A 12,863-nucleotide genomic window follows, 5' to 3' on the forward strand; every position below is an offset into this window, starting at 1 on the left:
AACTCCAAATTTCAGGGACACCCATGGTGCGGAACCGCACTGTTCCTCCAAGAGAAGTTTTAACTATCTTTACCAGCCCATCCCAGGAAAAGGGTCATAGGACCATGCAGTGGTTCAGTTTATAGCCAAAACCTGGCACCAAGACCGGCTGCTCTCTGTCACCTTCCCAGCTCCTATGCCTGGGAACAGTGCAGCACCTTGGTGCCACCTGTTCTTCCTGGGACCCAGGAGATCCTCAGACCACCCTGTCAATCCTGGGATTCTGCCCCTCTTCACCACCTTAGCATCTTTAATCCAGGCATGTCCTCCATGGTAGCAAACTTAAAAGTTCAGATTTTGCACTCCACTGCTTCTAATACTTTGGGGTAGCCTCCATTAGCAGGCTTCCTCCCTTCCACCACATCCACAGCTATGTCTCCCCCAAGTGAACTTCCACACCTTCTACCTACTAAAAGGTGGTGACATTTCTACTTGTAGACTTGCAGTTTTTATTCTCTCAGGCCTCCAATTGACTTCTTGGTTGTTCAGAATAATTTGGTAACTATCTAGCTGTGTTTGAGGGATGAGACAAGCTCTCAGGGTCCTCCTACTCCTCTGGTGACAAATTCTTAGATATAACATCAAAAGCATAATCCACAAAAGAAAAAACTGGTAAGTTGTGTTTCATTAAAATTAAAAATTATTTCTGCTTTATGAAAAACTTGGTTAAGTGAATGAAAAGACAAGCCATAGACTGGAAGAAAATCTATGCAAAACACTTAACTGATACAGGGCTGGTATCTAAAATAGACAAACAAGCATCAATATCAATAATAGCAAAATTATGGAAAGAGACCAAATGTCCATCAACTGATGAATGTGTAAAGAAGTGTGGTATATACATACAATGGAATATTACTCGGCCATCAAAAAGAATGAAATCTTGCCATTTGCAATAATGTGGATGGAGCTAGAGTATATTATGCTAAGTGAAATAAATCAGTCAGAGAAAGACAAATACCATATGATTTTACTCATATGTGGAATTTAAGAAAAAAAAACAGATGACTATAGGGGGACATAAATTAGAGAGGGGCAAACCAAAAACAGATTCTTAACTATAGAGCACTAACTGTGGTTGCTGGAGGGCAGGTGGGCAGGTGGATGGGCTAAATGGGTGATGGGTATTAAGGAGGGCCCTAGTGATGAACACTGGGTGTTATATGTAAGTGAAGAATCACTAAATTCTGCTCCTGAAACCAATATTACAATATATGTTAACTAACTAGAATTTAAATAAAAACTTAAAACAAAAATCCAAGTTAAAATTTTATTTTTACTCTTAGAAAGTTGAAATAAATATCTTTTACCCGGGGGGGGGGGGGAGAGAAGGAGTAGGATATTCTTTTAAAAAAATAAAAAAATACTGAGGCACCTGGGTGGCTCAGTTGGTTAAGCCTCTGCCTTCGGCTCAGATCATGATCCTGGGGTCCTGCCTGGGATCAAGTCCCACATCGGTCTTCCCGCTCAGCGGGGAGTCTGCTTTTCCTTCTCCTTTTGCCTGTCTGCCCCTCCACTCAACCCCCATGCTTGTGCTCTCTGTCTTTCAAATACATCTTAAAAAATAAAAATAAAAAAGAAAGAAAGAAAAATAAAATAGACAAACAGCTCTTAAAATGCAATAATAGGAAAACAATCCAATGGAAAAGGGCAAAATATTTGAACAGACACCTCACCAAGAGATCTATACATGGCAAAAAAGAATATGAAAAGATGTTCAACATCATATATCATTAGGGAAATGATTTTTTTTTTTTTTGGTGGGCAGTAAAGCAAAGTTTATTGAGCAAGAGTACTGAGCAATAGTACAAAGCACGTGAAGAGGGAGGGTACCTGAGAAGGTTGCCCAGGAAATTAAAATTAATAATAGAAATGCAATCACAGTGCAGACCTATTAGAATGGCTAAAATCCAAAACACAGACAGCACCAAATGCTGGCAAAGAGAGCAACAAGAACAAGAGCTCTCATTCATTGATGATACAAATTTTAAAAAATGGTACAGTCACTTTGAAAGACAATTTGATAGTTTCTTACAAAACTAAATTTACTCTTATCATGTAATCTACCCATTGTGCTTTTTGGTAATTGCCCAAATTATTTGAAAAGTTACGTACACAAAACCTGCTCTCAAATGTTTATAGCACCATCATTAATAATTGACAAAGTTGGGGGACACCTGGGTGACTCAGTCACTTAAATGTCTGCCTTCAGCTCAGGTCCTGATCCCAGGGTCCAGGAATCAAGCCCTGAGTCAGGCTCCCTGCTCAACGGGGAGTCTGCTTCTCCCTCTCCCTTTGCCCTTCCCACATTCGTGCTCTCTCTCTCTCAAATAAAAAAAAAAATCTTAAAAAAATAATTGACAAGGTAGGGAGGAAGCCAAGATATCCTTCAATAGGTGAAAAGATAAAAAAGCTGTGGTAAATCCACACAGTGGAATCTTATTCAGCACTAAAAATAAGTGAGCTATCCCATCATGAAAGGCCACAAAAGAACCTTAAATGCATACTGCTAAATGAAAGAAGCCAATCTTAAAATGCTACATGCTGTATAATATCAACAATAAAACATTCTGGAATAGGCAAAAATATGGAGACCATAAAAAGATCAATAGTTGCTAGGAGTTTACAGGGTGTGAAAGGATGATGGAGAGATGAACAGGTGGTGCCCACAGACTTTTCTGGCAGTGACACTATTCTGCATGATAGTGTAATGATGGATTCATGTCATTATACATTTGTCAAAACCCACAGAATGCACAATGCATTGGCTCACCAATCATATCAGTGTATCTCACTAATGCAAATGTTAATAGTAGAGGAAACTGTATGCTGGCAAATTAGGGATATATGGGAACTCTGTACACATATTCAATTTTTCTTTAAACCTGAAACTGCTCTAAAAAGAAAGTCTCTTAATATAAAAAAGTGACCCAGGGTCCCCCAGATTATTTTTAATTAAAGAAGTACAAAGGCTGCATCCTTGCTCTTTAGGAAAGTCACTGGGAACATCTACATAAAACACCAAACTTCTAGGACATTCCAGAAGCTTTCATTGTAAAATCCTCCAAAAGAATAAAGTTTGGACTATGTCCAGGGTTACAAATCCCCAGGTTTGGTAATTCTATAGAGGGACTTAAAGGACTCAGCATATAGTCATACTCATGGCTAGTATTTACTTTAGTGAAAGAATATAAAGCAAAATCTGCAAAGGGAAAAAATACATGGGATGAAGTCTAGAGAAAACTAAGTGAAAGCTTACAAGAGTTCTCCCTTAGAAGAGTCACACAGGACACAACTAATTCCTCCAGCAAGAAGTTATAACAACACATGTGAAATTTTGTCTACCATGGAACCTCTTGAGACTCAGTGCCCTAGGTTTTTATTGGGGGCTGTACAGAGGCACCCACTACTAAGCATATACCAAAATTCCAGACTCCCAGAAGAAAATAAGATGTTCAACATAAACCACATTGTTTGTACAGGCAATCTAGGCACAGAGAGTCACTCTTACCATTTAGGGAAAATTTTATATCTGTGTAAGGAACTGTTCACTAGCCAAGTTCCCAGATACAAGCCAAGAGCTAATCTTATAGTCAGATTTTTCTATTCATAGTAGACTCGGCCTATTATGTTAACTCTTTTCTGCTTAGGAACCTGACCCAGAATAGATGCAAAAGGAAGGAAACAAAAGAATGTAGAAGGAAAATGACAGAAGACCCCAGACTATTCCAGTTTATGGAAGAAAAGTAGTCCTTCACCTTTTCAATACTAAGTGTATTCACCACTGAGGTTCCTGACTCATCAATTTGAAACACCTCACATGAGGTAATGGATATTCACCAAAACACGTATCAGGAGATAAGCTTCAGTTTTGTAACAATCTGTGTAACCTTGGAGAAGATGATTTCTAAGAACTTTCCTAGCTCATGTCAAAGATCTTATTCATTTGAGTGTCTCGTTTTATACTTGAATCTAAAATATCTCCATCTTGTACTGGATCTATTATCCAACACAAGGATCTATCCATTAAAAAATTGTATTTTTTTAAGGTTTTATTTATTTTAGAAAGAGAGAGAGAACCCATGTGACTGGGGGGATGGGCAGAGGGAGAGGAAGAGAGAGAATCTGAAGGATGCTCCTTGCCCAGTGCAGAGCTCAATCCCATGACCCTAAGATCATGATCTGAGCTGAAATCAAGAGTCTGATGCTTAACTGACGGAGCCACCCAGGTGCCCTGCCATTGAAAACAGTTTAAAATCAGTTAATTCCTTCTCTTCCTTCTCCAGTGCCACTCTTGTGATTAGACCCTCTCCCCTAGGTCATTGCAATAGTTCCCTAAACTGGTTTTCTTGCTTCCACTCTGTCTCAGGTCTAATTCATCTTACAACCTCAGACAGAGATTCTTCAAACAGAATTCCATTCATATAGCTAGTACTACCAAAAGTGCTCAATGATCCTCCCAGGCCCAAGAGAATTCAATACAAACTCTGAACCTATTACTCTATAATATGACCTCAACTTGCCTAATCCTATCTTGTCTTTCACTACTCTCCAATAGCAATGAAAATTCTGGTCAAATGTCCCCAAACGTACTCCATGTTTTCTATTCTTGGGACCATTCCCATCCACGTGAGAGGTCCATTTCTCCATTTCTGTCAAAGACGTTACCTTTTGTTAAATGGGCACCACTATGGTGCCAGGGCAAATCTCCACATCCAGATATAAGGTTTTTATTCTCCAGACACCTTCCCACCCCTACAAGGACACCACATACACATTCATGTTACAGTATGTAAAAATTCTTATTTAAGTGTCATGTGTATTCTTATTTTAGCATTCCAATTATAAGCTGCCGAAGGACAGGAAGGATGTCTCATTGACTTTGTAGTCCTGTTACACCCAGCATAGTGCCTGGCATGTGGTATGCACTCATGGAATAGTGGCTTATTTGAACTGAAGTCACTGAAAGTCCATTAAAAAAAAGGTAATGTTGGAATATCTTGGGAAAAATGTAGAAGATCTGCTCCTGATCTACCAAATACAACACTAGTTCAACTTTAACCTCATGTGGATTCTGGAATCAGAAACACAGAACTGAAAGGGACTCTGGAGATCACTAAGTGCCACTCTTCCTTTGGCAGAAAGGGAAAATGAGGCCAAGAAAAAAATATGTTCTCCAAAGTCACACCATGAAAGATAAGAAATAACAAGTGTTGTTGAGGATGTGAAGAAAAAGGAACCCTCATGTACTGTTGGTGGGAATGTAAACTTGGGCAGCTAATATGGAAAACAGTATGGAGGTTCCTCAAAAACTCCAAATTAGAATTACGATATGACCCAGTAATTCTACTACTGGGTATTTATACAAAGAAAATGAAAACACTAATTCAAAAAGATATATGCACTCCTATCTTTATTGCAGCATTTACAACAGCTAAGATATGGAAGCAACTTAAATATTCATCGACAGATGAATGGATAAGGAAGATGTAGATATTGGAATATTAGACAGGCATGAAAAATGATGAGCTCTTACCGTTTGTGATAATATGGATGGCCCTAGAAGGTATTATGCTAGGTGAAGTAAGTCAAACTGAGAAAGATTAATACCATATAATTTTACTAATATGTAGAATCTAAGAAGCAAAACAAATGAATAAACAAACAAAAAAAGTGGAATGAGACTATAAATACAGAGAAAAAAACTGATGGGGGTGGACAAAATATGTGAAAGAGAGTGAGAGATACAGACTTCTAGTTATGGGATGAGTAAGTCACAGGAATAAAAGGCACAGCATCAGGAATATAGTCAATAATATTTTAATAGTCTTGTATGGTGAAATTTTATTTTCTCAAACTTGCATTTTATTGCTTACATAAAGACGATTTATGTATTAAATTATTTATTCTAATGTCCAAAAAAAAAAACAACAACAAAAATGTCACACAGTGAGTTAGTGGAGGACCTGCTTTGAGAACTCAAGGCTCCTGAGTTCCAGGCAAAGATTTTAACTGTAAGTACTACTATTATAGTGGATCCCTGCTGAGGCAGTGCATGAAAAGAGCCTTGGAATAGGAAAATGCCAATGTTACCAAGACACAGCCGGCAAAGGAAGATGGGAACAGGCTTTTTGAACATACCTCTTGTAACTGAGATTCTTTCTTTTTGGAAGATAGATGTAAGTGCCGATCCAGCAAGGAATAAAATCTCTCACCATCCTTTTCAAATTTTTTTTTCCGCTCCTACATCAGGGAGAAAAAGCATACATTAAGATATCTATATAAATTTTTAATTCACTCTGCTCAGAATTAAGAATGAAGGATGCAGTGTCAGGATTCATCTATCAGGTTACCAATCTCTCTAGCCTCTGGGAAGAACACAGAAAGAATTTGCTTTAGCATGGGTCTCAGCAGTTTCAATTTCCTCAAATATAACTCTGAATCATTCCGCCTACACAAACGGCAATTCCTATTAGTATACCTGAAGGCTCTGTGAGATGCTGCTCAGAAAATGACACTTAAAATGGGCCTGTACACTTGTTACTTTTTCTTCTTCCCAGTATTTTTCTTATTTTTTTCACATGCATTAACTACTTACTCATTTTTTTCAAAGGAGAAAGAAGGAACACAGTGGTGGATTCAATATATGCCTTTAAAAGTCATATACAGATTGAGGGAAAAGATGGTGGAGGAGTAGGGGACCCTATTCCAACCAGTCCTCAGAATTGAGCTGGATATCTACCAGACCACTCTGAACACCATGAAATAAGCCTGAGATGTAAGAAGACAGATCTGGATCTCTACAAACAAAATATCGCTGGCATCTGGTTTGGAGGTAGGAAGCAGGAAACCGTGATTCCGCAGGCAAATATCAGAGGATAAACAGAAGGGGGAGGGAGTCGAGCCGTGGGGATCCTACACCACCGGTGAGGGACAGCCTCCCATGCTGAGGACTGAGCACCTTGCCTCCTCTTTTCTTTGTCTATTAATTGGTCTTCTAGATCACTAATTCGTTCTTCTGCCTCACTTACCCTAGCTGTTAGATTATCTAGATTGGATCGGATCTCACTGATTGCATTTTTAAGTTCTGCCAATTCAGCTTTCATTTCTGCCCTTAGAGACTCTATGTTGCCATTAATCGATTTCTCCATTCTAGCTATTGTCTTCACAACTGCTAGCCTGAATTCCATCTCCGACATCTTGGTTATATCTAAATCCATTTGTAAATCTGTGACATAAGTCATAGTCTCTGAGTCTTTCCTATTTTGGGGGTTCCTCCTTCTAGTCATTCTGTTGAGGGGTGGTTGAGGGAATGTATAGAGTCCAAATTATTGAGCACAACCCAAGCAAGATGCACCTGTTTTCTTGGGACCTTAGGGTTGCTGGCCTCTTGTTTTCCCTGCCTGTCTTCTGGGAGAGGGGCCTGCCACACTGTTACTCAGGCAACCCTGTTTGGGCAGAGTTGCCCTGCCCCCCTGTGGTGGGGCACGTGCTCAGTGGGAACCGGTTTTGGGGCTTTTGTTCTCTGGCGCCTTTCTCTGGCGACTTTCCGCGTCTCTTCGGAGAGTCAGAGCAGAAGAGACCATTTCCAACCCTCTGCCTCAGAGCAGAGATTGCAGTCTCTTTTTTAGTGAGCTCTCCAGGCCACAGTTTCTCCGTTTCTGTCTGTGCTGCTATAAACTGCAGCATCCTAGGTTGTGTGCCTCTCCACAGCACTCCCAGTCCTGCCTCCAGGTCAGGGCATGTCTCTGCCCTTTGTGCTTCTAAAACTGACAGCCACTCCCAGTTTGCACGTGCGACCCCACCGCTTTGGTTTCCATACAGAGGGCTGACCTAAAGTCCTTTCCCCGCCCATACCGGTTTGCGAGTCTGTGCCACGTCCCCAGCGTGAGAGGTTATCGCTCACCGGTGGTGTAGGATCCCCATGGCCAGTGTCCTTCCAGCTGCTGTTTATACTCTGATATCTGTCTGTGAAATCATGGCTCCCCACTTCGAACCTCAAAACCAACCACCTGCAATCTTTTGTTTGTAGAGATCCAGATCTATCTTCTTACATCTCAGTCTGATTTCGTGGGTGCTCAGAGTGGTCTGGTAAATATCCAGCTCAATTCCGGGGACCAGTGGAATAGGGTCCCCTACTCCTCCGCCATCTTTTCCAAATCCCCTGAATACCCAACTTTTATATCAACAGGGATGAGACTGGAGAAGATTATGCTAAGTGAAATAAGTCAAGCAGATAAGGTTTCACTTATTTGTGGAACTAAGGAATAGCATGGATGACATTAGGAGAAGGAAGGGAAAAATGAAGGGGGGAGGACTGGAGGGGGAGACGAACCATGAGACTCTGGACTCTGAGAAACAAACTGAGGGTTTTAGAGGGGAAGGAGGTGGGGGGATATGTTAGCCTGGTGATGGGTATTAAGAAGGGCATATACTGCATGGATCACTGGGTGTTATATGAAAACAATGAAGTGTGGATCTCTACATTAGAAACTAATGATGTATTGTATGATGACTAATATAACATAATAAAATAAAATTTAAAAAATAAAAGTCATATACAATGCATTTAGACAGACTAATACTAAGTAAAACTTTTCCAAGGCAATAGGAACCTTGGACTGCCTTTATAAATGATGAGTTCTTTGATACTATTTAAGCATTTTACAACTGCCCTATTAAAAGATGATGTTACAAATGAGGAAACAATCCTGGAAAGTGTAGCCACAAAGCAAGAGACAAAAAGCTTTATGGAGGATGGAGGACTCAGCCGTCACTCTCCTTAAGTATGAAATTTAATTAAGTTCTCTGCCTCAGCACAACTGGAAGTCACACAGCTCCAAAGGAGCATTAACAATGCTCATTTGTCACACACTAATGCTAACACTTTGCAATCCTCTCAACACCATGCTGGGAAATTCATGTAAAAGGCCTGTGTTGTGTCATAGTAAATCCAAATTCACTGAGCACCTACAGAGTGCCATTTACTAGAAGAGGCACAGCAAAAGACACACAGGCAAAAAGAAAAAAAAAAAACACCTCACAAATGATTTATTTCTAGAGGCAATCTGTTCCTGGGCAGGAAGCCAAGACAGAGCTCAGTGACCTCTGACCTGGAAGGAAAGTGTTTTTTACCAAAGATAAAGAAGTAGAGAGGAGGGCACTTGGGTGGCTCAGTTGGTTAAGCGACTGCCTTCAGCTCAGGTCATGATCCCAGGGTCCTGGGATCGAGCCCCACATCAGGCTCCCTGCTCAGTTGAGAGCCTGCTTCTCCCTCTCCCTGCTGCTCTGCCTACTTGGGCTCTTTCTCTATCAATCTGTCAAATAAATAAATAAAAAATCTTAAAAAAAAAAAAAGAAGTAGAGACGAAACTAACATTAACTGAGGCCCACATCAGGTCAGGCAGTGAAGTAGGTACTTATAATCCATTATTTCATTTAGTCTTCACAACCCTGAGAAGTAGATATTGTAAAGGAACTTAAGGTTCAAAAAAGTGAACTATCTTGTCCAAGGTCACACAATATATAGACCTATTTGGATTTCTTCCATATAGTCAAATAGAGCCCAGATGATCATGAGAGGAATTACACTCAGGAGGCCTGTAAATAACCAGGAAAACTTGTGAATAAAACTCAAGTAGGTCTCTAGCCCTAGCCCAAACTCATACCAAATCACATGAGATAGAAATTTTCACACAAAACATAGGTAAGACACACCGTTCTTCCAGCTAGTGAATCTATTTAAAGTAGCAATTCTTTGAAGAAAGCATTAGGGCCAGAAAATGTCAGTGAATTCTCTAAGAACAGATAAAGTTCTGTTGGTCAATTCCTCCTCCAATTCAATTTTTAAAATAAAAACTATGAAATGTAATTCACATATAAAATTCATCCTTTAAAGTGAACAATTCAAGGTTTTTAGTGTATTTACAAAACTGTGCAACCATCACTGCTGTCTAATTCCAGAATATTTCCATCACCTAAGAAAAACCCTATACCTATTAGTAGTCATCCCCCCCCTTCTCCTAATACTCCCCTCAAGAAGCCAAAATTTAATTTTTGTCTCTGTGGATTTGTATACTCTAGAGGTTTCATATAATTCTAGTCATATAATATGTGACCATTTGTGCCTGTCTTGTTACACTTAACATGTTTTCAAGATTAATTCATGTTGTAGCATGTATCAGTACTTCATTCCTTTATGGCTGAATAATATCTGATATACAACATTTTCTTTATAAATTCACGTTGATGGACATTTGGGTTATTTCCATTTCCTCAGCAATTAGGAATAATGCTGCTGTGAACATTCATGTACAAGATTTTCTGTGGCCATGTTTTCAATTCATTTGGGCATATATATACAAGCAGTGGAACTGCTGAGTGATAGGACAACTCTATGTTTAACTATCTAAGGAACTGCCAAACTGTTTTCCAAAGCAGGTGTATCATTTTACATTGTCAACAGCAATGAATGAGAGTTCCAATTTCTGAACATCCTTACCAACCCTTATGTGTCTTTTTGGTTACAAATAACCTAGTGGGTGTTAACTTGCATTCACTGTAGTTTGACTTGCATTTCCTAAATGACTAAGGATGTCTTATCATGTGTTTATTGAACCTTTGTGTATACATGTATATACACACATATATATATTCTTCAATGAAATATTTATTAAATTATTTTGTCCATTTGTAAATTTTTTTTTATCTTTATATTTTCAAGTTACAAGAATTTGTTATATAACTCTGAATACTAGCTGTGGTGTATTTTCTCCCATTCTCTGGGTTGTTGTGGCACTTTATTGGTAGTGTCCTTTGAAGCATGAACATTTTTAATTTTGTGAGGTCCAATAAGCCTATTTTCTTCAATTTCTTGTGTTTGTGGTATCATATCTCAGAAAATGTTGCCTGATCAAAGGTCATGAAGATTTATAGCTATGTTTTCTTCCAATAACTTTATATTGTTTGGTTTTAATTTTTGAATGCAGTGTGATATAGGGCTCCAACTTCATTCTTTTGCATATGGATAACCAGTAATCTCAGAACCATTTGTTCTAAAGATTATTCTTTGCTTAATGAATTGTTTTGGCATTCTCAGAAAATATCAATCAGCCATAAATGTATAGGTTTATTTCCGGACTCTCAGTTCTATTCTATTAATTTATATGTCTATCTTCATGTCACAACCACACTGTCTTGATTACTATAGCTTTGTAGTAAGTTCTGAAATTAAAGACTGTGACTCTTTTTTTTTTCATTATTTCTTTTTCTATTCTGGTCTTCTGTGTGGATTTTGGGTCACCTTATCAATCTGTGAAAAATGGCCAGCTGAAATTTTGGTACAGATGACACTGAATCTGTAGATCAATTCTGTGACTATACTATCTTAACAATATGAAGTCTGATTCATGAACACAAGATGTGTTTCTATTTATCCTTCTATTTATTTAGGTCTTAGTTAATTTATTCCATTAATGTTTTGTACTTTTCAATGTATAAGTCTTGCAATTTTTTTGTTAATTTATACCTCAGTACTTTAATATTTTGATGCTATAGCAAATGGGAATTTCTTAATTTAATTTTCAGATAACTTATTAATAGTGTATAGAAATACAATTTATTTTTGTATATTGATTTTGTATCCTGCAACCTTGATGAACCCCTTTACTAATTCCAATAGCGTGTGTGTGTGTGTGTGTGTGTGTTTGTACCTTAGGATTCTATATTTAAGATGAAGTAATCAGCAAATACAGATAGTTTTACTTCTTCCTTTCCAATCGTGGCTAATTATCCTGGCTAGAACCCCCAGCATAATGTTAAATAGAAGTGCCAAGAATGGACATCCTTGATTTCTTGAGATTAGAGGGAAGGGTTATAGTCTTTCACTATTATGTATGTGATGTTAGTAATGGGTTTTTTATATTTCTCAATTATCAGGTTGAGAAAGTTCCCTTCCATTCCTAGTTTATAAAGTATTTTTATCATGGTAGGGTGTTGGATTTTGTCAAAAGCCTTCTTTGTGCTGAGATGTTCATATACTTTTGTCATATAATCTATTAATATAGTATACAGTATTGATTGATTTTTTGGATGTTAAACCAACCATGCATTCCAGGGACAAATCTCACTTGGTTATGGTATATACTTATTTTTATATGCTGCTGGATTTGGTTTGCTTGTATTTTGATGAGAACCTTTACATCTGTAGAGTAGTACACTCTTATCCACAGTTTTGCTTTCCACAGTTTCAGTTACTAAGGTGCACCAAAGTCTACAAGAAGATCCTCTTTCTGATGTAATATCAGAAGGTCAATAGTAGCCTAAAGATATGTCACAATGCTTATGTCATTCATGTCACTTCATCTGACCACACAGGAATTTTATCATTTCACATTATCACAAGAAGGATAAGTAGAGTACAAAAAGATATTTTGAGAGAAAGAGAAACCACATTGTTATAACTTTTATTATAGTATACTGTTATAATTGTTCTTTTTTATTTTTAGCTATTGTTGTTAATCTCTTACTGTACCTAATTTATAAATATTATCATATGTATATATGTATAGGAAAAAAATATATATACACATACATACACACACATACAGCTTGGTACTAAAATTATATATATATATAATATATATATTGGCTTGGTACTATCCATGGTTTCAGGCATCCACTGGGGGGGGGTCTTAGAATGTATTCCTCATAGATAAGGGGGAACTACTCTATTCATGAGCCATAGTAGCCTGTAGTTTTGTTTTCTTGTTATGCCTTTGGTTTTGCTATCAGGATAATATCTGCCTTATAGAATGAGTTGAGAG

General features: G+C 38.1%; 1 protein-coding gene across 4 annotated transcripts in view; it reads right to left on the reverse strand.

The window, feature by feature from the left end:
* OPHN1 (oligophrenin 1) overlaps window positions 1-12,863 on the reverse strand; it is a 729,824-nt gene that overhangs the window by 438,792 nt on the left and 278,169 nt on the right. For all 4 annotated transcript variants that reach the window (XM_064574174.1, XM_064574172.1, XM_064574171.1 and 1 more), the window contains one exon: window positions 6,181-6,282. In XM_064574174.1, coding sequence (XP_064430244.1) covers window positions 6,181-6,282 — 102 coding nt within the window. The remainder of the gene's footprint in view (window positions 1-6,180; window positions 6,283-12,863) is intronic.

This window comes from Mirounga angustirostris, unplaced genomic scaffold, assembly GCF_029215605.1.
Source record: "Mirounga angustirostris isolate CCGP_5_RB_7025 unplaced genomic scaffold, mMirAng1.0.hap1 SCAF_11, whole genome shotgun sequence".
In the NCBI taxonomy this organism is placed as follows: Eukaryota; Metazoa; Chordata; class Mammalia; order Carnivora; family Phocidae; genus Mirounga; species Mirounga angustirostris.